This window comes from Dasypus novemcinctus, chromosome 23, assembly GCF_030445035.2.
Source record: "Dasypus novemcinctus isolate mDasNov1 chromosome 23, mDasNov1.1.hap2, whole genome shotgun sequence".
NCBI lineage: Eukaryota > Metazoa > Chordata > Mammalia > Cingulata > Dasypodidae > Dasypus > Dasypus novemcinctus.
Genome location: NC_080695.1, coordinates 71,831,587 through 71,857,115, shown reverse-complemented (window position 1 = coordinate 71,857,115; position 25,529 = coordinate 71,831,587). Strand labels below are relative to the sequence as shown.

General features: G+C 55.0%; 1 protein-coding gene across 2 annotated transcripts in view; it reads right to left on the bottom strand.

Moving 5' to 3' along the window:
- Positions 1–24,850, bottom strand: part of PKD1 (polycystin 1, transient receptor potential channel interacting) — a 68,309-nt gene extending 43,459 nt beyond the window's left edge. For both annotated transcript variants that reach the window (XM_058286631.1, XM_058286632.1), the window contains exon 1: positions 24,636–24,850. In XM_058286631.1, the coding sequence (XP_058142614.1) occupies positions 24,636–24,838 (203 nt within the window). In that variant the 5' untranslated portion in view covers positions 24,839–24,850. The remainder of the gene's footprint in view (positions 1–24,635) is intronic.
- Positions 24,851–25,529: the final 679 nt, after the last annotated feature.

Below are 25,529 nucleotides of genomic sequence, written 5' to 3'. Positions count from 1 at the left end.
ACAGAGCCAGCCCCCCAGCCCCAGGCAGGGGCACAGAGCCACCCCCCCCCCACTCCCAGACACTGCGCAGGTCCACAGCTGCAGCCACCCACCCTCTGAGCTGCCCATCCCCGGGGACCAGATGGGGGCCTGGTCTAACAGGATATGGGTGAGCTCTCATCTGGGGAAACTGAGGCAGCAGTCTCAAGCCCTGCAGCACTCGGCACCCCATCTCAGCCCCATGCTGGGTGCCCCAAAGCAGGGCCACGCAGCAGACCTATCCTCCAGCCCCTCCCCTGCACGTAGCCCATGCCCTCCCACCCCCCACCCACCTCACCCAGCAGGGCCGTGCCACCCCCGCTGCAGAAAGCAGACTTCACGTCGCCCTCCCCGAGAGGCCCCGGGAGGCCCCAGTTCCCTCGTCAGGCCGCAAGTTTAACAGAACCCTAGTAAAAACCCCGAGTGGCGCGCAAGACAATTCACAGGTTTTCCTGGAAACAGAAATGAGTAAAAACAGTCAAGAAACGCTAGAAAAGGAAGGCAAAGGGACCTCCAGAGTCACCCAGGAGGGGGTCCCGTAAATGCTGTGCAGCTCTGGGCCCTGAGTCTGCGCAGAGCTCAACAACCTCCAGGGCAACAACATTCCAGAACCAAAAAGTAGTGAAGGGCCAGCCAGAACAGTCACACATCCCCGGGAGGGGGAGCGTTTCAAAGCATGAAGCCGAGAGCAGAACTACAGCAAGGACTAACGGATTCAACTCCATAAATACTCACACCTGTCACTTAAAGTATAGGAAAAAGCTGAACAACTACAAGCTGGGAAAAGCATTTGCAACTGAGGGGACAGATGAAAGGGCAAAAACACCCTCGCTACAAGCACTGCCATAAACTATAAAGGAAACAGAACTACTGTAATTTTTCAGAAAAGCTAACGTCAAAAATGGGCAACTAGCACAAGAAATACAAATGGCCATAGGCATTTGGAAAAACATTCCATTTCAGTAACAAGTGAAGAAAACACCAACGGAAACAGCAATGTACTTTCTGGTTTTTTTTTAGGTTCCAGGGATGGAACCCGGGACCTCGTACATGGGAAGCAGGTGCTCAATCACGGAGCTACATCCATTCCCCAAGCTATGCTCTTTTATCTGTGAGCTGGGAAAGTTCTGAAAATCGTAATACCCGGGGGTCAGTGATGCCGGGGGAAATGGGCACTGGCTCTCGGGTGGGCCGGACCATTCCTACAGCTCTTACGATCTGCTGTAAGCATCAGAAACCTTCCAGACTGTGTGTTCTTTAGTCAACAATGCCACTTCCAGGAATTTATTGGAAGGAAAAATATCATGCAAATTATACACACAAGGATGGCCATCCCATAACTGTGAATGTAGAAAGAAAAAAAATGTTAAAAAATGTGGCTGACAGTTAAAGATACTACAAGAAAATAACAGCCCAATTTCATAAATGCAAAAATCTTCAACAAAACACAGCAAATCGAATCCAACAACACATTAAAAGAATTAAATATCATGACTGAGTGGGATTTATCCCAGGTATACAAGGATAGTTCAACCTAAGAAAATCAATCAAGGTAACACACCACATTAACAAAACAAAGGATAAAAACCACATGACCATCTCAACTGCTAGATAAAAAGCATTTGACAAAATCCAGCACCCTTTCTTGATAAAAACTATTGGAAAATTAGGAATAGAAGGAAAGTCCCTCAACATGATAAAGGACGGATATGAAAAATCCACAGCAGGGAAACCGACTTGGCCCAGTGGTTAGGGTGTCCGTCTACCACATGGGAGGTCTGCAGTTCAAACCCCGGGCCTCCTTGACCCGTGTGGAGCTGGCCCATGCACAGTGCTGATGTGCGCAAGGAGTGCCGTGCCACGCAGGGGTGTCCCCCGCGTGGGGGAGCCCCACGCGCAAGGAGTGCGCCCGTGAGGAAAGCCGCCCAGCGTGAAGGAGAGTGCAGCCTGCCCAGGAATGGCGCCGCCCACACTTCCCATGCCGCTAACGACAACAGAAGCGGACAAAGAAACAAGACAACAAGACACAGAGAACAGACAACCAGGGGAGAGGGGGGAAATAAATAAATAAATAAATCTTTAAAAAAAAAAACAAAAACCCACAGCCACACTGTACTCGATGGTGAAAGACTGGAAGCTTTCCCTCTAAGATCAGGAACAAGACAAGGATGCCCACTGTCACCACTGTGGTTCAATATGGTACGGCAAGTTCTAGCTAGAGGATTCGGCAAGAGAAAAAGGAAGAGGCATCCAAACTGGAAAGGAAGAAATAAAACTTTTATTCTTTGCAGATGTTAGAATCCTATAGAGAGAAAGTCCCAAAACATACACAACAGAGCTACCAGAGCTAATAAACAAATTCAGCAAAGTGGCAGGGTACAAGAGCAACATGCAAAAATCAGTAGGGTTTCTATACACTAGTAACAGCAGAGTCTGAGGAGGAAATTAAGAAAAAAATTCCATTTGCAACAGTAACTAAAAGAATCAAGTATCTATATTGATGTGGGCTATGGGTGGAGGGCTCTTTGTCTCTTCAGAAATAACTAAGTTGTTTGACTTGTGGGTGTAGAACGGTGGGGGGCTGCAGTCCTGCCCTTGGGGACTGGCAGCGGCTCCAGTCCCAGGAAATGTTTAACAATGCGGGGGCTATAAACTTTAAGTATTTAGGAGAAATGCAAAAACCAAATGTGCTAAAGGCTTATCTAGAATGTCTAGAGTCCATGCTAAAAGCTTACCTAAGATGTAGAAGATATATGCTAATTGAAGCCTATTGAGAACTGAAACAAAGGGACCATTTAGCCTTTCCTCTCTGTATAAAAGACGTTTAAAAATCTTGTTCAGGGCTCGGGATTCAAACAGAAAGCTCCCGAGTCCGGCCGGCTGTCAATAAACCATTTTTCCTTCTCAAAATCATTGCTGAGTCCTAGCCTCTCTATACTCAAATAATTGAACTTCTCTTAAATTCCACAACATTTTTGGCGACTCCGCCGGGACAATAAATGAAAGCCAGAGACAGTAGCATTTTGCTGCCCCTTCCAAATCCCCAAAGAAGCCGGGAGGACTCGGGTGAACCCCAAATCTGGGCGCCCCTGGATTAAATTTAATCCAGAAAAGATGTGGGCTCCACCAGAATCTTCCCGACAAAATCGAGGGGCAATAAAAAGTCTAAAGAGAAAGATTCTGGGAACGAAAAAGAACTCCGAACATAAAAGAAGGTAAGACTCCCCGGGTGAGCAGAGTCTGGAAGGCCCTAGCTTTAATTGCTAGGAAGGGGAGGCTGATCACCTCCCGAGAGAACCCTAGTAGCCCCAGAAGGCTGGGGGGAAGCCGTTCTCTCTAGGCTTGAGAAAAGGAGGAAAACCGAGGAAAAGCCCTGGTGTTTTGGGGTTGTCTAACTGCATGTTAGAATCTGGTACTAGTCTTATATCCACTAAAGGAGTGGAGTCTCGATTTTAATAGGAAGGGTATTTATAGGTTCGAGTCCTAATATCCTGGAAATTGGTCTAGATTAAGGAAAACAAAACTTGGTTACAGGAAAATGGATCGGCTTTTCTGGTGGAGCTTGGTCTGGGTGTAAAGTTTAAACAGTGGAAAAGTCTAGCTGAAATCTTTTGTTATGGTGCTAATTTGTGAATGAATTTGCTTTATACCAAATGTTAAGTGTTCTGAGGTTTGTGATGGCTGTGGGGGCAGCCATGGTGAAAATAAATATATAAACTTGTGGGTCAGATTAGTGACCTTTGTGCTTCTGTCTGTGTCAGCTCAAGGCTAGTGTTGCAGTTGTGTCCTTATGTAGAGTAGAATTACAGCTGAGGTGGAGCCCTCCCTTGCCATTGGCAAGGGGGTGAAATGATTCTAGAGCAAAAGCTGAGGAGTCTGGATGTTTGCGGAGTCTAGATGTTTGTGCATGCTCTGCTGTCTTGTCTCTGGTCTGGCCCTTTGCCGGGGCTTGGAAGCCATCTGTGTCCGCGCCACGCACCCAAGTTTGTTGAAGATGTCCCAGTCAAGTGGCTGGGTCCCTGAGAGAGTTGCCAAATTTGAGTAAGTTCTGTCTGCCCATTTTGGCTGAAAGCTGGAAAGGGGAGAGCGGCTTGCCCCTTTCCAGTGAGTCCACCCTTCTATTCATAAGCCGCATTCCTGTTTGTTGTGCGCCTGACTGCCTGGAAGGGGAGGAAGTGAAAGAAGTGAAAAGCAGAATCAGAATAAATGCAGTAAAGTTCCCTCCTTAGAGTGTCAAAGCCAAAATACGTTTGCATTCTGCTCAGGTTCTTAGAAAGTATTGTAGTAACCTTAAGTAAGAGAATGTGTTCTGTGAAAGTAAAATTTGTCTTAAAGGTATAAATAATTATAAAAGTTTTACAAAGCATTGTTTAAAGTATTTAAGTAGCTAATTGCAAAAAGTCATTATTTAACAAAACTAAATTGATAAATAATAATAATAAAAGGCAATTTTATAACAAACTTATTCGGCAGCCAATCTCCCCTGCCAACTTGCTTCCAAAAAAAAACTGTTTCTGGTATTACATGCTACTAAGTATTTATAATAAAAAAAAAGTTCATTATTTTAACAAACTTGTTTAGTATTAATGGCAATTATATGTTGTAAGAAGTTTGCCTGGTAACTTAGTATGTGAGATATATAGAGTGTGTTTTTATTGTTAAAGCAACAAAAGATAATTTTGTCCTAAGATAAAATAATTAATTATTAGAAAGAGTAAAGTGTAGGACAAAACCTAAATAAATACTGAAAGTGTAAAAAGTTTGTGGAAAAGAAATTTTTATAATTAAATTAAGTAAAATCAATATACAAAAAAAAATATTTTATCAATAGCTTCTTGTGCTTTAACCTCATCATATCCTCAATGTTTGAAGAAGAGTCTTACCTCTTTTAAAAGAACATTTTATGTTCTAAAAATCAAATCCTGAAAAGTAGCCTTTTATTTCAAACTAACTGCAAAAGATTTATTCTTTTACTTTAAAAGAAAAATTAAAGTAATAGTTAAGTTCATTTAATATGTTATAAGTTGAATAAAAAGTATTTAAAAGTGTTATAAAATTAATAAGTTTTAAAAAAATTAATAAAAACTGTAAGAGTTAAAATCATTTATAAATGCATTTATATTATAAAACAATAGAAAGACAATAACTGAGATTAAAGCTGAGTAAATTTAGCCTAAAACTATTATTTAAGTGTAAATTCTGCACTAACCTTTCCTTTGTTTATAGTTACTTCAAGCCTAACCTCACCCTTTGCCTTTGCCTATAGTTATTTCATAATTAAGAAAAGCTGAGACATCACTGTCTCCTCTCCTAGTATTAGTAACCCTTTCTCTCATGAATTCAAGTGTAAACTAAATAAATTGCTGCCTGATAAAATAAAGTTAAATGGCCACTAGAGTTTTATTATCTCCAAAACCAAAAAAGAGAGTAGAAAAGGAAAAGTCTCCTGCCTTGACAGTCAGTGTTCCTAAAAATGGCAATTCATGAGAGAAACCAGTCTGTCTCCCTGAGGCTTCAAATAGCCTCAGTAAATATATATAAAATTAATCTTGTTGCTTATCCAAAACTCTGCTAATTTCAAAGTAAAATATAAAGTTCTAAAACAAAATGGTGCTAAGGCATTGAAAACATTTTAGTTATTACAATCCATTAAGTAAGAAAAAAAATTCTTGTGGTAAACTGCATAGTCATAGTGCAAATTAAAAAAAGTTTAAAAAGTCTTTGAAAAGTTTAAAGTAACTAAAGTCATGTTGTTGTGTCAAACTATTCATGTCTGCCTATTTGCTCAAATTGTTGAGGTTAAATATGCAGTTATAGAAGTAATATGTATTTCTAGACCCCTAATTAAGCTAAATAGTATATAAAATAATGCAAATTACAAGTAATATCAATAAGTTGTGTTTGTGTCTAACTCTTTGTGTCTGCCCATTTTTAAAAAAATGCTCAATGTATGCCTTCATACATCAAGATAATATCAAATTAACAAATAAAAATTCTTAAAAGAGGTCTATTCAAATTGTTAAAAATTAAATATGCAGTTATATTTATAAATATTCTTAAAGCCCAAATTAAACTAAGCAGAATGAAAAAGTCATAGAAATCTGATTATAGAAACAATTAAGAAAAAGCCTCCTCTTTGCAAGAGCTTTTAAAGCAAAACTAAGTGTAGTAGATTAAACCTATCTACTAAGCTAGAAAATTAAAAATCAGTTTGCCTAGTAATTTCCCAGTTTAAACCTTTGTCAGCCATAAATTGCAAAAAAAAAAAAACACACAAAAATTAAGTTAATTTTCACATTAAAAAAATGTTGATGTAACCCGGCAGCCTGCTGCCTCAGTCTCCCACTCCCGGGTTAGACAGCAGTGAAAGAGACCAGTTTAGGCCAGTCCTATGGGCAGTGAAAAGATGCCCAAGAAGGAGCTAACTAAGTCAGTGCCATTTCAGCACTAAATTCTATTCCTTATTTGAAAAAGGAGGGAGCAGGTAAAAACTAAAATAGTTAAAATGTGATAGAAGAAGCAGTTAAATCAAACTTTTGCGTGGAAAAGTTAAATCTCAGATAAGCTGTAACTTCTGAAGTATCCAATCTATAGAAAAACAGGAAGAGCTTGCATGCTAGGCTTAAGAGTATAAATTGTGTCATTTTTCTTTGTTCGTAGCACCAGCCATATCTGGCTCTGCACCCCTTCTTGCAAAATTGAGAATAAATTATTTTCTTCTCCACAATCTGGTGAGCCTTAATTCTTCCAGAAGATTTCTTTCCAACGAAATAAAAGTAATTAGTAGCTCTATTAACAAATTTCAGTAAGTAAAAAAAAGTCCATAAAAACTATAGAAAAATCTTTCCTGGGTTATGATTTTAAAAAAATTAAGTAATTGTGTAATGTGTTTTAAAACCTAGTAGTCAGTATGCATGTGTTTTAAAACCTGGTAGTCAGTTATGCTTTTAAATTAATAATTTTCATAACTTAAAAAAAAGAAGTTTTTAGCTTCCTGTAAAAAAAAAAGAGAACATTCCTTGCATAAACTATTATAGTTTCAATTTTATTTAACTTGAGTGTAATCTCCCATAGTTAATTTATAAACTAAATTAACATTATGTACAAAATCTTTAGTGAGTGAAATTAAGCTAAAAAAAAAAATTGTAGATATGCTCTCTTAAATAAAGAGTAAATTTCTTTCATTAGTAATTGTAATTTACTAAGTTTATTTAAACATAAAGTGTCTAGTCAATGCGGTTATAGTCAATTATAAAGAGTTTGTAAAACATCTTCCAAACTGAAAATGTTTAAATAGTTCTAGTTGTAGAAGTCATTGTTAACTAAAAAAACTTAGATTAGTATTAGTAGCAGAAACAACTTCATAATAATAAACCTGTCTGAAGGCCACTGCAAAATACACATTTAAGTAAATGGTAATAAAAAGTTGTCTTGATTCTATTAGAAATATTCTGTTTTCATTCTAACAATGAAAAATAATATTTTTCCTCTATTACTAAAGTAAAGTACCTACTGTTATCTTCATAGTAAAATTGTGTAATAGTCATTTGATATATATATTGCATTAAGTTGTTTAAAATATATATAAAACAAAAAATAAACTTTAACATTGTCAAACTCTTGTGCATTCGAACCAAGCCTTGTATACATTACAAGTGGCCTCTCCATGTGAGTTATTGGCTAAGCTAGTCACTGACCCCTCAATTAAAAATATGTGCTATATCAGTCTCTAGTTCTGCTCCTGAAGTTGATAGAAACTATATTGCAGTTTCAAGCTCCTGCAGCCAATAATGACTCAGTACAGCCAAGTGTACAATAGATATCGCCTCCAGACTGGCACTGTTCCATGGTGCCAGAGAGCACTATGCACCAGGCTAGTAAAATACTGGAAAATCTCTCTAAGATAAAAGATGCTGCAACTTGCTCACTGCGTTGAAAAACATGCTAAGTAGAGCCATGATACCAGAATACTGTAAGTAAAACTTAAACACAATTAGCATTATAGCCTGCTCTCATGGAGAGATAACATGTAAAGTATTACAAACCTAAAACTCAAAACTAATAATTGCAACTCTGAATCCTTATGCATTAAGTAATACATTAGTTAATATTAAGGGCTGCACTTTTATCCTGTACTAAGTATATGCCTAATAATTGTAATGTTATCTTTTCTATTTTAGATCAAGTGCAAAAGTATATTAGACATGTTAAATCCCTGGTAAAATCATTTTCTAAACAGTTAATAACATGTCTATAAAATAAGGTGGCAGTCTCAGCCAGTCTCAGTCAACTTCTATATTCTGCTGTACTTTGCTGTGTAGCAAAAGTAAAGCTTGCTTGCTGATAGTGAGTCACCTATTGAACAAGTCAAAATTGCTAAAAATTGTACAATGAAAACCAAGGTGTAAAAATCTTTATTCTGTAGTTCTAATCACTCCCACAGGTAAAAACTAAAAGTATTTCCAAATTAGTGTTCTAATCCTGAGTGAAGCCAGTTGCCCAAGGAGTGCCAGTTCACCAAGAGCATCTGACAGAGCGAATGAGTGTCAATCATTAAACAGCTTAGAATGTGTCTTCAGACAAAGCTAAGTGTCTGTTGCAATTTCTCTCTAAAGATAGATAACTTAAAAAAAATTATATATGCTGTTCCCACCAGCTTTTAAAGAGTGCCATCTTTATAAGCACCTAACCTTATCTACCTCTGTAATCCAATGTGTCCTCTTTTAAAAACGGGTATTCCAAATTTTTAATTAAGTTTGTTTCTTTCAGAGTAAACATCTTATTAACCATATGAAAACTTCATCCAACTTCGTACAGAATGCCAGATCCATCTTCCTCCAGTTAAAATAAATTAAGAGTTTTACACCTTATTAAGCAATGACTACAGCCCATAGCCAGCAAGAAGCAGTTACAGAAAAGAGATCGTCTCCCTTCAGCACCCCTTTTAAATTAAAGGTGTAAACTCTTTTAAATAAAAGTAATAGATGGATCTGGAACCTGACTAGAAATCCACGTGAGTGCCAGTAGCAGCAGAATAACTGCAAGAGGCCCCTGCCCAAGATTCTGCTGTCCAGAATAAAAAGTTCTAAACTTCTAAAAACAGTCCTAGATGCTGTACTAAAGACTGATAAATAATCAATCAAGACAACAAACAGCCATCCACCTCATAGCTCCAACAATATGAACAAATTTAATCAAGGATGTAAAGGACCTCTACGTGAAAAACTACAAAACTTTGCTAAAAGAAATTTAAAAAGATCTAAATAAATGGAAGGGCATTCCATGCTCATGGACTAGAAGACTCAACATTGGGAAGCGAATGTGGATCAACTGATAGAGCGTCCACCTACCATACAGGAGGTCCAGCGTTCAAACCCAGGGCCTCCTGGCCCATGGGGTAAGCTGGCCCACGTGCAACGCGACCACGTGCAAGGAGCGCCATGCCATGCAGGGGTGTCCCCCACGTAGGGAGCACCACGTAGGGGAGCCCCACGCATAAGGAGTGCGCCCCGCAAGGAGAGCCGCCCCACCCAAAAAAAAGCACAGCCCATCCAGGAGTGACACTGCCCACACGGAGAGCTGATGCAGCAAGATGATGCAACAAAAAGAGACACAGATTCCCGGTGCCACCAAGAATGCAAGCGGACACAGAGGAACACACAGCGAAATGGACACAGAGAGCAGACAACGGGGGGAGGGGGGAAGGTAACTGGAGAGAAATAAAATAAATCTTAAAAAAAAAAAAAAAGACTCAATATTGTTAAGATGTCAATTCTACCCAAAAGGTTTAACAAATTCAACATAATCCCCATCAAATTCCAGCAGCCTACTTTGCAGGAATGGAAAAGCCAATCATCAAATGAACATGGAAGGGTAAGGAGTACTGAATAGCCAATGCCATCTTGCAAAAGAATAAAGAAGTTGGAGGACTCACATTTCCTAACTTACTACAAAGCTATGGTGTTGAAAACAGCATGGTACTAACAAAAGGACAGATACAATGACCAATGGAGTTGAACGGGGAGTTGAGAAACGGACCCTCACAGCTATAGCCAACTGGTTTTGACAAGACTGCAATGTCCACCCAGTGGGGAAAGAATAGTCTTTTCAACAAATGGTGCTGGGAGAACTGGATATCCTTATGATGCGAAAGAATGAAGGAAAAACCAATAAACACAAAGAATGAAAGAGGACCCCAAACTCACACCTTATACAAAAATTAACTCTAAATGGATCAAAGATCTAAATATGAGAACCAGGACTATAAAACTCCCAGAAGGAAGCAGCTTCAGGACCGTGTGCTAGATTTTACACCCAAAGCACAAGCAACAAAAGAAAAAATAAATGGAACTTCATCAAAATAAAATATTTGTGTATCAAAGGACTTTATCATGAAAGTGAAAAGACAACTTACTCAATGGGAGAGAATATGTGAAAACCACATATCTGATAAGGGTTTACTATCCAGAATATATAAAGATTTCCTACAAATCAACTAAAAAAAAGATCCCAATTAAAAAGGGGCAAAAGACATTGAGCAGACATTTCTCCAAAGAGGATATACAAATGGCCAGGAAGCACATAAAAAGAGGTTCAACATCATTAGCTATTAGGGAAATGCAAATCAAAACCACAATAAGTGCCACTTCACACCCACTACAATGGCTGCTATTAAAAACAAAACAAAGTAAAAAAAAAAAAACCAGAAAATTATGAGCGTTAGAGAAGATGCAGAGAAACAGGAACCTCATCCGCTGCTGGTGAGAATGTAAAATGTGGAAGACAGGTTGACAGTTCCTCGGAAGGATGAGTGTAGAATTACCACAAGACCCGGCAATCCCACTGCTAAGTACACACCCGAGAGGTGGAAGCAGGGTATCTGCACACCGATGCTCATCGTGGCATTATTCACAATTGCCTAGAGATGGAAGCAACCCAAGTGTCCGTCAACCAAGGCTGGATAAACAAAGTGTAGTGTCTACACACGGGGGAACATTAGTCCACTATAAAAAGGAAGGAAGTCCTGACACCTGTGGCCGCACGGACGAACCTCGCAGACATCGTGGTGAGTGAAATAAGACTGATACAAAAGGACAAATATTGTAAGAGCTTAGTAACATGAAATAATTAGAAAAGCAACTCAGAGAGTCGGAATCTGGAGTGAAAGGTACTGGGGCGGGGTCAAGGTAGGGAGGGGCGTTCGTGCTTGAGTTGTAAGAGCCACTATGTAGGATGACAGACAAGTTGTGATCACAGATGGTGGTGAAGGCGCACATCATGGCTGCGATTAACGGCACTCATCAGAAACGTGAGTGTGGTTGAAGGGGGAAATTTTAGGCTGCATGTATGTTACTAGGATAAAAACTTTTTAAAACATAGGACTGTGCAACACAGGGAGCCCTACTGTAATCGATGAACAATAGTTAAGAATACAATGAAGGAAGCAGATTTGGCCCAACGGATAGGGCGTCCGCCTACCACATGGGAGGCCCAGGGTTCAAACCCAGGGCCTCCTCGCCCGTGTGGTGAGCTGGCCCACGCGCAGTGCTGGTGCACGCAAGGAGTGCTGTGCCAGGGAGGGGTGTCCCCTGCATAGGGGAGCCCCTTGCGCAAGGAGCGCACCCCACATTGAGCCACCCACGCAAAAGAAAGCATAGCCGGCCCAGGAGTGGCACCGCACACACAACTGACACAGCAGGATGATGCAACAAAAAGAGACATAGATTCCCAGTGCCACCGAGAATGCAAGCGGACACAGGAGAACACACGGTGAATGGACACAGAGAGCAGACACCTGGGGGGGGGAGGGGAAATAAATAAATCTTTAAAAAACACAAAAGTTAAAAAAAATACAATTACACAAATACTCTTCACAAATGGTAAAACATATGCCACACTAACACAAGGTGGTAACAGTAGGGTGGTTTGTAGGAACTCTATTTTAGGCGTGACTTTTCTGTAAAAAAAAAAAATCCAAAAAGAAAATGCGGCTGAGGTTCACCTACTGACAAAGAACGATGCTCGCCCCCCACGTAGAAGTGGGCCAGGGGCGTGGGTCCCACGTCCTTTCTCTATTCCCAACCCTTCTGCATGGCGTGCAGCTTGCCTTTTGTCATATGGTTGGAGCCGTCGTGAGCTTCCCAAGCAGGCATGCATGCCATGAGGACTCCCAACGCGCCCCACCACCACACTCCACGTTGCCGTGACGTTTGTCACAAGTGACGAATGACGAGGCCGTGATTCCACTGCTCTCTACAGTCCGCAGCTCAAACCTGATTGTTTCTCCCACAAACCATCCTGCCGTTAACACCTCCCCATTCTGCACGCTGGTTACGCTTCTCCCATTTGCATGCCCGCACACACCCGCCCAGGCTCCGCCCTGGCCCCTCGAGGGGGGTGTTCTGAAGCCCAGCTCCCCCCGCCACCCAGCCTTCTCCAGCCTGGCCCCGCACACGGCCGGCGCTCAACAGGGACGACAGGCATGAGCTGGGGTCCCTGGGCACTGGTGGAGGGAGCAGGTGTACCCGCAAGCCCCCCGCTCTGCTGCTCAGCCCAGCACACACGGGGGTCCCAAGGGCTGCCAAGGACACCCTGGGGGTGGGCGGGGAAGGGTCCCTGCAGGATGAGACTCCTGGCACAGAGCCCCCGCACGGCTCACTGCCCGGGACCCTCAGGGGCAGGGGTTGTGTCAGAGGGCCCATGCTAGGGGGCCCTATGCCAGGGGGGCTGTGTTGGGGGGCCCTATACCAGGGGCCTGTGGGGGGGCCCTATGCCAGGGGGGCTATGTGGGGGGCTGTGCTGGGGGGCTGGGGGGGTCCTACACCAGGGGCTATGCTGGAAGGCTGTGTAGAGGGCCCTCTACCAGGGGGATGGGGGGTTCCTACACCAGGGGCTATGCTGGGGGGCTGCATGGGGGCCCTACACCAGAGGGGCTGTGCTGGATCAGGAAATATCCCTGCCCAGCTGGCCACACGTCCCCCAAGGACCTGCCCTTCACAGCAGCCGATACCCGAGTGGGGGCAAGCCGCTGACACCGCGGTGCGGGCAGGGCAGTGGGTGGCTGGCGTGTGCTCTCCGCACAGCCAGGGGCAGTATCGAGGGCTACGGGGGTCACGGCCAGCGCCCAGGTGACCGAGTGGGCAAGCCCGGCCCAGAGGCTCCGGTCCCTCTGAGCCCCTGGCTAAAGCAAAGCACGGGGGAGGGGGAGCAGACACGCCGCCGACCCCCGGGGGCTGGGTCTTCCCAGGGGCCCTGGAGTGGCCGTCTCAGCCCGTGGCCGAGTGGCTGGCAGGAGGGATCAAGCACCGGCTCCTCGCGCCCCTGGCTGCGCTGTAGAGGCAGCAGCCCTAGTGAGCCCCCAACCCCAAACCTCAGCAGGGGGGCTCCGGGCGGGAGGGGCCACAGCCTGCCCTTTGGGTGAAGCTGGGAGGCTCCCAAAACGGGGATTTGGAGCAGAACCCCGAGACGGGACCAGGCAGGGTGGGCAGGACGGGGTGGAGTATGTGGGTGGGATGCCCGCAGGAAAGTGTCGGGGGGCATCAGCCTGGAGCCGAGTCCGCCGGGGCGGGGACGGTGCGGCACAGGGAGCCGCGGGCTGGCGAACGGGCCCTCTCCCAGGGTGGCGGGAGCGTCACGCTCTGGCCTCGCCCGATCGCGCGGCCTGCTGCGGCCAGGCCGGAGCAAGCCCAGGGCGAGGCTCACCCACGGCGCCCTGAAAACCGCCACCCGGGGGGCCGGCCGCGCAGCTGCGAGAGCCACCTCGGAAAGGGGCATGGCAGCTTCGGTTTCCGACTTGGCCACAGACGTCAGAAGACAAAAAAGGTTCTGGTCCCCGAGCCGCGTGGATCACCACGGGCAGTGGCCACGGGCACGCTCTCAGGACCCCGGGCCAGGCGAGCGTGTGTCAACACCCCAGCGCCTCCTCCAGAGCAGACGCAGAGGAGGGGCACAGGGTGCAGAGCCCGGGACCCCGCGGAGGGCCGCCGTCTAAAGGGTGCATGGGAAGGCTCAAGGGCGGGCGGGGCGCTCGGCCCCCCCTTCTGCCTCTGAACTAGGGGAACCCGTGTCCAGGCGTCAGTGGCAGGTGGGGACGGCAGGCTGCCCAAGGGGTCAGGGCAGGGGCTGCAGAAGGCAGCCGGGGCGGGGGTGGGGAAGGGGCCGGAGCCACGGACCCCCATGGTGCCAGCCCCCTCTGCACACCACGGCAAGGGCGGGTGGTATCCTGCAGCCCGGGCCAGGCTCTCTGCCATGGCCCCTCAGCGACAGCCGGGCCCCCAGCCGGGGCTGCTGGGCGCCCACGCCAGGCCGGGACAGGGGGACAAGACGGACTGGTGGGGGGTGGGTGGCCGGCCCACCAGCCCCGATGGTTTCTGCGGCCTGGCCACAGGCTCCCCGCCTGGCCGCCCCTGCCCCGGCGCCCACGTGGTCAGAGGGCTTTGGAGGCTGCAGGATGGAGCCCCAGCCAGGGCCTCAGCCAGCCGAGGAGGAGGGCGAGGGCTGCCTTGCTTTCCCACATCCTGTTTTCTGGAAAACCCATCAGGGCCGGGGCCTGGGAGCCGCCCTGGCCCCGGGCTCTGGCCGTCCCCTGGGTTGATTAAGTGTTCCATCAAATCTCTGCTTGTCCCGGCTCTTTGGGGGCCCAGTTGCCCCCACCCAGGCTCCCTGCCCTCCAGGCTCTGGGCCTGGCCACACCCACGGCACAGGAAATGCCCCACCAGCATCTTGGCAGGCGGGATGTGCTCCCCCAGCCCAGGGAGGCAGCCCGGGGCGCGACTGGGGGCTGCTCCGCAGGCCAGAGCACTGGCTGCGCCCCCAGCTTGCCTCCGGGCAAGGGAAACCCGCGTGGAGCAGGCCGTGGGGACGCCGTCCACTGGCAAGGGGACACTGGAGGGGAGACAGGCAGTTCCCAGCCCCAGGCCCACAGCCCCTGGCCCGGCTCCGCCTGCTTTTGTCATCACTGTTCTGGGGGAAGGCCTGGACCCCCCACCCAGCCTCTGGAGCTCCCCCAACCCTGAGCTCCCCCAGCCCCGGCCCCCCAACCCCTGGAGTTGCCCCCAGCCCCTGGGGCTGCCCCCAGCCCTGGCTCCCCCCAAGTGACATCACCGCAGCCTACCCCCCATCCCCAAGCCCACGAGGACAAAACCCTCTCGGCCCCTGGAGAGACCCCTGTGTGCAAAGCTGGGGGAGCGTGGGGGGAGCCAGGAGCCCCGCAGGCAAGCAGCCGGCTCGCACCCACATGGCAGAGGGAGGCGCAGAGCACAGGCTCAGAGGCCGGCCGAGCAGGGCAGCGGCCCCTTGCCCCCAACGGGCACAGCCTGGGCCCCTGCTCCCCAAGACAGCCTGGGCCGGAGGAGCACTCTGCGCCCCAAGCCAGCGACGTCCAGGGACACCCCCCCCCCCGCCCCGCCACGAGGGGACAGGCAAGGACCTGCGACAGCTCAAACCCATGTGCCCCTCCCTTGGGCACCAACCACCCCACCTGCCCACAGGGGGTCCAGCCACCACCACCCGCAGCACTCAGACCTCACCCCACGTCCCCAAGAGAGGTGGGGGGCATCGAGAGCCGTGTGGGCAGGGACCCCGTGCTGCCCACTGCAGCTCAGCACCCTCTTCCCAGACCTCTTCGTTCCCACCGCATCCGAGCACCAGGCGCCCCACCCTGCCCCTGCCTGCCCACGGCCCCCACAGTCACTGGGGAGCCCTCTGCCCACCAGCCGGGGCAGCCTCAGCTCCCCCAGCCTTCCAGGTGGTTCCACAGGGGGCACCTCGTGTCCGTCCTGTAGGAGCACACCCGGTGAGCAGTGTGCCCTGCTTCCACCCAGGCCAAGGTGCCCAGTAGGGGCCCTGAGGACCCCTTCAGCCAGGAAACCACAGCTGCCCCTGCCCACCCCACCCGGGGCATCCTGGCCGCCTGCTTGCTTCCCAGGCCAGGTGAAGGGAGGAGGAGGGAGGGGAGTGCACGGGACGGGACGTGAGGAAGGGGAACAAGGGAGCAGGGGAGGGGAGAGCAGGGGAAGGGAGAGGGGAAGGCAGGGGAGGGGAGGGGAGGGGAATGAAGGGAGAACATGGAAGGGGAGAGCAGGAGAAGGGAGAGAGGAGGGCAGGGGAGGGGAGAGGAGGGGAGGAGAGGGAAAAGGAGAGCAGGGAAGAGGAGAGCAGCGGAGAGGAGAGGAGGGCAGGGGCGGGGAGGAGGGGGAGAGGAGGGCAGAGGAGGGGAGAGGAGGGGTGAGGAGGGCAGAGGAGGGGAGAGGAGGGCAGAGGAGGAGAGGGAGGAGGAAAGCAGGGGAGAGGAGAGGAGAGCAGGGGAGGAGAGGAGAGGAGAGCAGGGGAGGAGAGGAGAGGAGAGCAGGGGAGGAGAGGAGAGGGGAGAGGAGAGCAGGGGAGGAGGTGGGAGGGCAGGGGAAGGAAGGGGAAGGGAGTGCAGGGGAGGGTAGGAAGGGGAACAAAGGGAGAACACAGGAGGGGAGAGCAGGGGAAGGGAGAGAGGAGGGCAGGGGAGTGGAGAGGAGAGGAGAGGAGAGAGTGGGGTGTAGGGAGGGAGGAGGGTAGGAGAGGAAGGGAGGGGCGGGCAGGGGAAGGGAGGGCAGAGCAGGGCCGGGGGCAGCTGGGGCTCTGGGCTCGGTCCTCCCAGGCTCGGCTCACCAGGGAGGGCGAGGAAGGAGCTGTCAAGGGGCGCGGGTGGGGCCTGAGAGAAGAACGCAGCAGAGAAGTGGGCGCTCGCCCCCGCCCCAGGTCCCCTCTGCTGGGCGGGGTCTGGGGCCAGCCCCCAGCCCCTGCGGAGCGCCTGCACATTCCAGACGGGTGTCATCAGCGGCGCGCGCGGGTGCCAGGCCCCAGCCCCGGCTTGGCGCCCCCGTCCCAGAGCGGGCTGCGTCCTGGAAAACTGCGGAGGGAGCAGCCTCGAGGCCCCACCGCGCGTGACCCAGGCAGCGCCTCCTCTGGGAGCGAGGACAGCGTGAGGGTGCCCGCTCCCTCGAGGCCCGAGGCCCAGCTCCTGGAGGGCGGCCTCAGGCTTCCTGGCTGCCCGCGGGGCGGCCCCAAGCCCGTCCTGGGGGCCGAACGGGCTCCCCTGGGCCCAGTAAGGGGGCCACGGCCACAGGGACCTCCGGGCGGCCAGGCTGGCAGGAGGACACAGGCCTGGCGGCGCCCCACCCATTCGCCACCTCTCCAGCCCGCATGGCCACGCTGCCCCAGCAAGCTCGGGCCGGGTTGCAGGGGCTGTGGGGGCTGCGGGGGGGCTGCGGGGCCAGCGCCAACCCCGCCCTCTGCACCGGGGACAGGCGGGCCCCAGGCCCAGCCGCCCCCTCCTCCTGCTCTCCTCTCCGCTTCCCGTCCCCTTCTACCCACGGCCAGCGCTGGCGCCCCACGGCCGGAAACGGTAATGTTTAGACTAACGGGTTCAAGTGTAAGCCAGTCGGTTTGAAGAAAAACACGGAGAGAGCACTAACTCGGGCGAGGGGCAGGACCCCAAGCCCGCCCTGCGCTGCTCCGCCACCCAGGGCCTTGAGCACAAGACCCCCGGCAGCCCACCTGGAGGAACCCGGGCCCGGGCGTCGGGGCTGGAAGGGCCCGTGCCCTGGCATCCTCCTCACACGTGGCACCGAGGGCACACGGGTCGCACCGGCCCCGACTGGACCCTCGCCAAGACGCAGCGTTGGGGGGGAGTGGTGACGTCGCCACCAAGGGCTCCCCTGGAACCCATGGTCAAAGGCAGGCTGGGGGCCAGGCCTCGGGGCGCTCACCACGTGACCGAGCATCAGCTGGGCCTGCCCCGTCGCGCTTGGCCGGAGGCCCCCTTCCAGGATGGGGGTGGCACAGGACCAGCACCCTAGCCCGGCCTAATGCAGAGCCGCCTCCTCCCGTCCCACCTCACCGCCACAGAAGGGGCGGGGCATGTCAGCCCCTTTCACAGATGTGCGGAGGCTCAGGGGTCACGTGACAATGTGAACCATCTCCTGGCTCCAGGGTGCCCCCCAGCTCAGGCCTTCAGGGTCCAGGCTGCCGGAAGCTTGGCAGGCGGAGGGTCCCCACCTGGCCTGCGGGCGGGGCAGATGCATGGGCGTGACCTTGGCCACCACCCCACAGGACGGTGGGGTCAGCGGGCACGCACGACGGCCTGGCAGTGACCGCTAGCACAAGGCCGGGCTCCCCAGGCCATAATCCCCCGGGCCCTGTCCAGCGTGGCCCCAAGCGGCCTGCAGGGCGTGGGGGTGGCGAGGCCGGGGGCACCGCCCCCCACGCCCTCCTCCCTGCCCCGCGCACGGGGCGACGACTGCCACGCCAGGAAGCACGGCACGTTCCAGGGGAGTCGTGGGCCGCGTCTTCCCGCCACGTTCCCCTCTGCGGCAGGTCTGCGGGGCGCCCCCGCCAGCGCCCCCAAGACCCACGGCAGGCCCCACGCTGCGCCCAGCCCCCACGGCCGCCGCCACCCCGGGCGGCAGCAGGAGGAACAGGATGTTTCTCCTCCAAAGTGCTGGGCGGGCTGAGCCCATCTGGGCTCCCGCTGCTGGCGCCGGCCACTGCGGAGCGTTCCAGGAAGGAAAAAGCGCGTCTTCTTCCAAAATGGCTTCCTCGGTGGAAACCCGCGCCCAGGCGCCCTCCCCTCAGCAGCCGGGGTCCCCCGCTCCCCCACTTGCAGAGGCCCCCCCGGGCACGGGGTGTGCAGGGAAGGCAGGCCCCCCACAGCTTGGGGGGCTGGCAGAGGCAGGCCCCGCGCCGGTGGCGCCCGGGGGACTGTCGCAAGATGGCGGCCGGCGCGCAGCCGGGCTCGCGGCCAAGGCACAGCAGACGGAGGGAGGGGGCGCCACCGGGAAGTTGGAGGAGACACCCTGCTCTCAGGCCCCGGGGAGGGGGGGCACATCCATGGGGAGCCGGCAGGGGCCGAGTCGCACGCACACAAGGCACGAGCCTGCCAGAAGGCACCGGCGCTGGCCCCAGAGGGAGATGCACGGCCACCCGCACCAGCCGTCCTCACGCGTGTCCTGGCCGGGCCTCAGGCGCATCCCATCCCGGCCTCAGGCGCTTGGGGTCACACGCGGGCACCGCAAAACACACACACGACAGTAGAGGAGAGCGTGAGAAGGATGGGCTGGGGGTGGCAGCAGCCACCGGCCAGCCGTGCGGGGTGGCCTCACGGAGGGCGCTGCAGGGGGCGGAGGAGCCCTCACTGCTGCGGGCGCTGCTCTGGGCGCCGTGGCGGTGCAGGCCCACCTCTGGGCCTCAGGCTGCGACCGCTCCGGAGCAGAGCTGTCCTGGGGAGCAGGAGGGCAAGTCTTCCGGCGGCAGGTTCTTGAGGACAAGGTAAAGGTCCCCGAGAATGAGGAGGTGAGGCTAGGGTGAGCCTCACCTGAGGCCCCACTCGTCCCCGGGGTGCAGCCAGTCTCGGTGCCATGTCACAGGTGAGCAAATTGAGGCTCGGAGGCTGAGGTCACATGGCAAGTGGAGGCGCTGGGACCCGAGGACGGAGCGAAGGTGGGGAACACGCAGCGGCAGCAGGAGCAGGCGGAAGGGGCGCACCCAGAGCCCCTCGGTGCCCCCGGTCGCTGAGGCAGCGCCCCAGCCCCGCTCACCCGTGAGCCCGCAAAGCAGAGCCCCCCATCCCGCCCACGTGAACCAAGCCCAGGGCCCGCGTGCGGCCGCAAGGGTCTGCGTGGAGCATGCTGACGAGAGCGTAGCTGGGCCACAGTGACTCTGGTGGTGTCAGCCCAGGTCTACAAAATGGGACAAGAGCGGCTCCAGCATCGTGGGGCAGAGGGCTCAGAGCGGACGACAGGGCAGCAGGTGGGGGCTGCTTTCTCAGGGCTCTTGGTAAAAACAGGTATAACCCACATACCATAACACGCACCTTCTCGGGCGTACCGTGCAGCGGTTTCTCATCTATGCACAAGGCTGTGCGACCATCACCACTACCCATTCCCAGGATAATTCGTTACCCCAAAAAGAAACCCGGGACCCACTAAGTGGTCACCCTGTCCCCTGCCTTCCAGCCCGGCAGCCACACCCTGCCGCCTCTGACCTGCGCGTCCTGGGCGTTCCGTGTGCGTGGAATCCCGCGACACGTGCTGGCTGTGCCTGGGCCCGCCCTGAGCGCCGCGTTTCGAGGCCCCTCTGCGCGGTGCGGGGGCCAGCACCTCCCTCCTCTTTACGACCCAGTCACCATCCACCCACTCGCCTGCCGTGAACACTTACAGACAACTCTTTGGGGCACTGGGGGCTCCTCGGGCACACCCACGCTCCCCCCACGGCTTGAGGGCGTGGCAAGGTCAAGGGTAGCACCCGGCACCCCCCAACCAGCCTCGCTCGATTCTCTCACACACGAAAGCGTGGCCAGGCCTGGGGGTCTCCCTGGGGGGAGGGGCTTTACATGCTCACGGGAAGGGGTCCTCAGGGCAGAGGGGCAGGATCCGCGGGGACCCCCTCCCTTGGGGAAGGTCCTGCCAGCACCTCGTGGCCTGACCCCTGGGTTCTCGGGGCCGCCCCTCCCTGGAAGGTGGCAGCCCCTCTAGATTCCCACGAGACAGACTTCCCCCTCACCCAGAGTCACCCACGTGGGGCCCGAACCCAGGGGGCCAGTCCCGCAGTGGAGACCCCCAACAACTCCCAGCGGGCGCCCTGCCCTCACGCTGGAGCCACCCAGGGTTTGAAAGACCAGCCACGATGGGCGCTCACACCGCCGGGCCCAGCTGTGCAGGACGTGCAGGGTCTGCTGGAGGAAGGCTTGGCACGGGGCCCTGGACGGGGGAGGGCGGGTGGCGAGAACGTACCCCAGCAAGAGGTGCTGCCCGCTGCCTCGGGGCCAACCCTGCTCCCCGCTGGTCACAGCTGGAACTCAGGACGCTTTTCTCTAGAGCTTTTAAGAGTTTCATTGAAAAGGGATTTGAAATGGCTCGTCATTAACTCGTAAAAGACCCATCTGAAACGTCCATGCGCCCTCACCCGGATGTGACAGATAGCGACGTGTTGCCAGTTATATTTCAGATGTTTTAAAAAGAAAATGAGGGGAGCGGATGTGGCTTGAACAATTGAGGTCCTGCCTACCACGAGAGGTCCCAGGATCGGTTCCTGGTGTGTCTTAAAGAAGATGAGCAAAGATAGCAAGCTGGAGTGACGGGCAAGCACAGCAAGCTGACACAACAAGAGACAAAGAGACACAGGAGGAAAACATAATGAAAAACAAAGCATGGAGTGGAGTTGGCTCAAGCAATAAGGCGCCTCTCTCCCACATCAGAGGTTCCAGGTTTGGTCCCCGGTGCCTCCTAAAAAGATAAGCACACAACAGACAGACACAGCAAATGCAAACAACAAGGGGTAGGGAGAAATAAATAAAATAACAAATAAATACAAATAATAAAAAGAAAGTGAGGAGAGCAGACGTGGCTCAAGCAGTTGAGCACCTGCTTTCCACCTGGGAGGTCCCAGGTTGGTCTCCAGTGCCTCCTAAAAACAAAACAACTAACAAATGAAAAAACCAACTCAGGGGAGTCACGGGGCTCAGTGGTTGAGCACCAGCTTCTCACACGCAAGGTCCCAGGTTCAATCTCTGGTCCTGGTACCTCAGAAAAAAAAAAAAAAGAAAGCATAGATGGAAGGAGGCTTCCTCTTCTCCGACCCCGTAGAGAAGAGGATCTCCCCCACCGTCCACGCTCCTAAGTGGGAACCTCGCGGCACGCACATTTACAGTTTGAGGTCCCAGGTGCCAGGTGTCGTGGGGGACCTGGGGGCATGCCACCACTCATGGTACAGTCTCCCCACAATAGCCAGCAATCCTTCTAGAAGACGCCCCAACCACACTGCCCCTGCCCAGCCCTTCAACGCCACCCTGCCAGCCCTCCCCTCCTCCTGCCTCAGTCTGGAAGGTTCTCTCCCAGCCCCTGGGCAACTCCTGAGCATGTGCTAAGTCTCCGCTGGGGGTCCTTCCTGCCCAGCCCCTCCCAAGCGGCCCTCCCTTGTCATCTGCGTCCTTGCCCTCACCTACCCGGGGCCCAGGGGGACTCCCCCCATCAGAGCCTGCCCCCAGCTCTCAGGCCGCAGGGACTGGGAAAAGAAGCCTGCGGATCCCTTGCTCCCCGGCAGCCCCCGGCAGCCCCCCAGCAGCTGCAGCCTGACATGTTACACCCACGCCAAGCCCACGCCAAGCCCACAGGTCTGCTCCCAAACCCCCGGCCTGAGCAGGACCCCCTCAAACTGCCTTGGCCACGCTGACCGCCATACTATCCTCCATTTTTAGGGGACTGGCAGGAAAGGGCTGGCGCGTGGGGGCTCCCAGCCAAAAGAGACACAAAGCCACCAGCATTTCACGCAAAGGTCCCTCCTGGGTCCCTGCCACGTGCCTAGCCCGGACCCGACACAGTCAAGACACGACACGAGGCCCAAGCAAAACCCCTCAGCCCAAATCGGCAGCTGGCCTCGCCCAGGCAGTGGCCATCCGAAAGCCGTCAGGCCGGGCACTGCCCAGGTCCCCGGCAGCCCCTTCCAGCCAGACTGCAACGATGGCACATGCTGTCCAAGGTGGCAGCTGGGGCCCACCACCCCACGCAGCTCCACTTCCCGCTACAGAGGACAGCAAGGCCCCTCCGATGGTGCCACAGTGATGATACCGCACAGACGCCACCCGAAACCCAGGCACTGGAGGATCAAACGCACAGGGACGGGACAGAAGGCGAGTGTCTGGAAAGAATGACTGCGCCGCGTGGACCCATCCAAGCGCGAACCAAATGAGCGCAAACGGCACGTCTGAACAGGCCCGACGGCTGAGGAGGCTCGAGGCGTGACCCTGCGACGTGGTGCCCCAAAGGGCTGTCGGGGGTGGGGGAGGGCACTTGGTTCAGACAATGTGGGAGGTGGGCAGGGCGGGCCACCTCAAGTTCATGCACAATCCCACTGTCCTCCGTGTGCGTTCAAGTTCTCCGTGATAAAGTTTTAAACATTTTGCCGAGTACCGTCGTCTTTTTCAGACCACCGTCTCTGCAGCAGCATTCGACCCCAGAAGGCCTTGCAGCGCTGCGGGCAGGCCAAGGAGCCACAAATGCAGGGTGATGGTGGGACGGCGTGGCCCAGCACGTCCAGGCACCCGGGGCGGGCGCTGGCAGCGCTGCTGGCAGAATGGCTGGGGCAGCCTACGGAGCCAAGACACGACGGGGGGCTCTCAGCACCTGTGCCAAGGGCCCCGTTCCCCATGAGCTCCTCAGTCCCAGCCCTCTAGGGGCCAGCCAGAAACTTGGGGGGCAGCTGTTCAGGGACTCCTGCCAGCTCCCAGGAGCCCCTTTCTCAAACCCAGGATGGAGAGGCTGGACCTCAAGTCCCCTGGAGTACCCCCAAGGGTCCCCAAGAGCCTGTGCTGCTCTGGCCCCCGGCCACCCACCCAGGCAGCTGCTGGGTCCAGCGTGGTGCCAGGTGCTGGGGGAAGTGGGGACTGACCAGCAGGGGCCCAGCATCCCCCACAGCATCATGAAGCCGGTGGGTGGTTCTGACGCAATCGTGGGACACTGACGACAGGGGAGAGGCGGTCCAGCTCCAGGGTGCCAGTCAGCAGGGAGCAGGCAGGCCTGGCGCAGCCCAGGGGGGTCTGGAGGGTGCTGTCCTCCCCGCCGGGGGGCCACAAGGCAAGGTACCACCCCCCACCCCGCCCCACGCAATTGGAGCATCCAAACTGACCACAGAGTTCCCCAGGTGGAGTCACCTGGAGACCACTTTAGAGCCCGAATGAGTTGGGGCTGCCACCTGCTAGAAGCTCCCCAGGGGATTCCCACAGGGAGTCGGAAGAGAGGGAATTCCGGCTTAAGAAGTGCAATCACAGCCATGGGGACCGAGGAACAAGTGGCCACACCGGTCCAACCCAACAGGTCCTGAGGCTGCCTCATGCCGTATGACGGCCCGGTTCGGAGATTGGACCCCAGCTGCCCACCCCAGCTCTGAGGCTCCTTAACCTCAGGGGGCTTGGTGAGGACTAAACATCAATTCACCACTCCTGCTCGGCACAGGGCCTGGCCCTCGAAGGAGGCTGCCTGTCTGCCTGTGTCTGCAGCTTCCTGATCCCTCTGTGCCCACCCCTCACACTGCCCCTGCAGCCCCTGCCCCGGGGCGCTCACTGCACAGAAGCACCCGCCTCTGCACCGGCTTCCCGCCTGCCTTCGTGTCACACCGATTCCTACACATCCTTCAAATCCTTGCTCGGTCACCTCCTCCGGGAAACCTTCGCTGCACACCAGGGAGAGGATCCCAACCTCCTGGCTTCCCTGCCCGGCTCCCGGGGTCCTGAGGACCCTCACCCCAGCCTCAGGCGCAGTGCAGCGCCTCTAATCCGCCTCCAAGAGCCTGCGCCCCCGCGGGCCGGCCCCGGCCTCCCCCAGCCGGGCGGGGGCCCCCCGTTTTATCCCCAAGAACCGGGCTCCCCTCTCCCCTGCTGCCCACGCCAGCGGGCCGGCCGCCGCGCCGCAGCCTGTCCTTATTTAGTCGGGCCCGCGGCACTGGCTGGAGCCTCGCCCGGGAGAGGCCTGGCCCGCGCCCACGCCCGCAGGCCCGCCCGCCGCCGCCCCGGGACCCCGCGCGGCTCGGTCCCCGGCGCCGCTCAGGCCCCCGCGCCCCCGACGGCCCCGCGCCCGGGGCGGGCGGGTACTCACAGCGCGGTGGCGTCGGCGGGGATGCCCAGCGCGGGCCCGAGCGCGCGCAGCCCGCGACCCGAGCAGTTGACGAGGCAGGCGGCGGCGGGCGCGGGGCCGCAGAGGCAGGGGGGCGCGCACGGCCCGCAGGCGCGCCCGGGGCCCCCCGCCAGCGCCGCGAGCCACAGGCCCAGGCCCAGCGCGAGCGCCAGGCGGCCGGGCATCGTCAGGGCGCCGCGCGCATGGCCCCGGCCCGGCCCAGCCCGCCCGGCGCGCCGGCGCCCGCGGCCCAGGGAGGCGGGCGGGCGGCTCAGGCGGGATCCGGGGCGGCGGCCGCGGCCTGTCTGCTGCGCGACGCCCGCTCGGCGCTCGGGACCAGGCCGCGCGCTCCGTCCGGGCCGCCCGCTCGCGCGCTCGCGCTGCAGTGGGGCCGCGCCGCGCGCCTCCTCCTCCCGGCGCGAGGGGGCGGGGCGCCCGGAGGCCCCGCCCAGCGCGACTCCGCCTCCTCCTCCCAGGGCCGGCACCCGGGGCTCCGCCCAGAGCGCCGCAGCGCAGGCCGCGGGGCGTGGCATCCAGAGGCCCCGCCCCGCACAGCTCCTCCTCCGCCCGGAGTGAGGCGGCGGTAGGCGGGGCGTCTGGAGGCTCCGCCCCGCGACTCGGCCCCCCTCCCCGCCCGCGCGGCGCCTGTTGGCCTCCATCGCTGTCGCGTCCACGGCGCCTGGCACACAGTAGACGCCCGCGCGTACTGATCGCCTGGTGGAGCTTTCCAGAGGCTGGGGCAGTTTGTCCAGCCATCACGGGCAAGGACGCCGGGGCGACGCAGAACGCGGGCCCACCTGGGCGGGGCGCGGGCTCACCTGGGCGGGGCGCGGGCTCACCTGGGGGCGCCGCGGGCTCACCTGGGCGGGGCGCGGA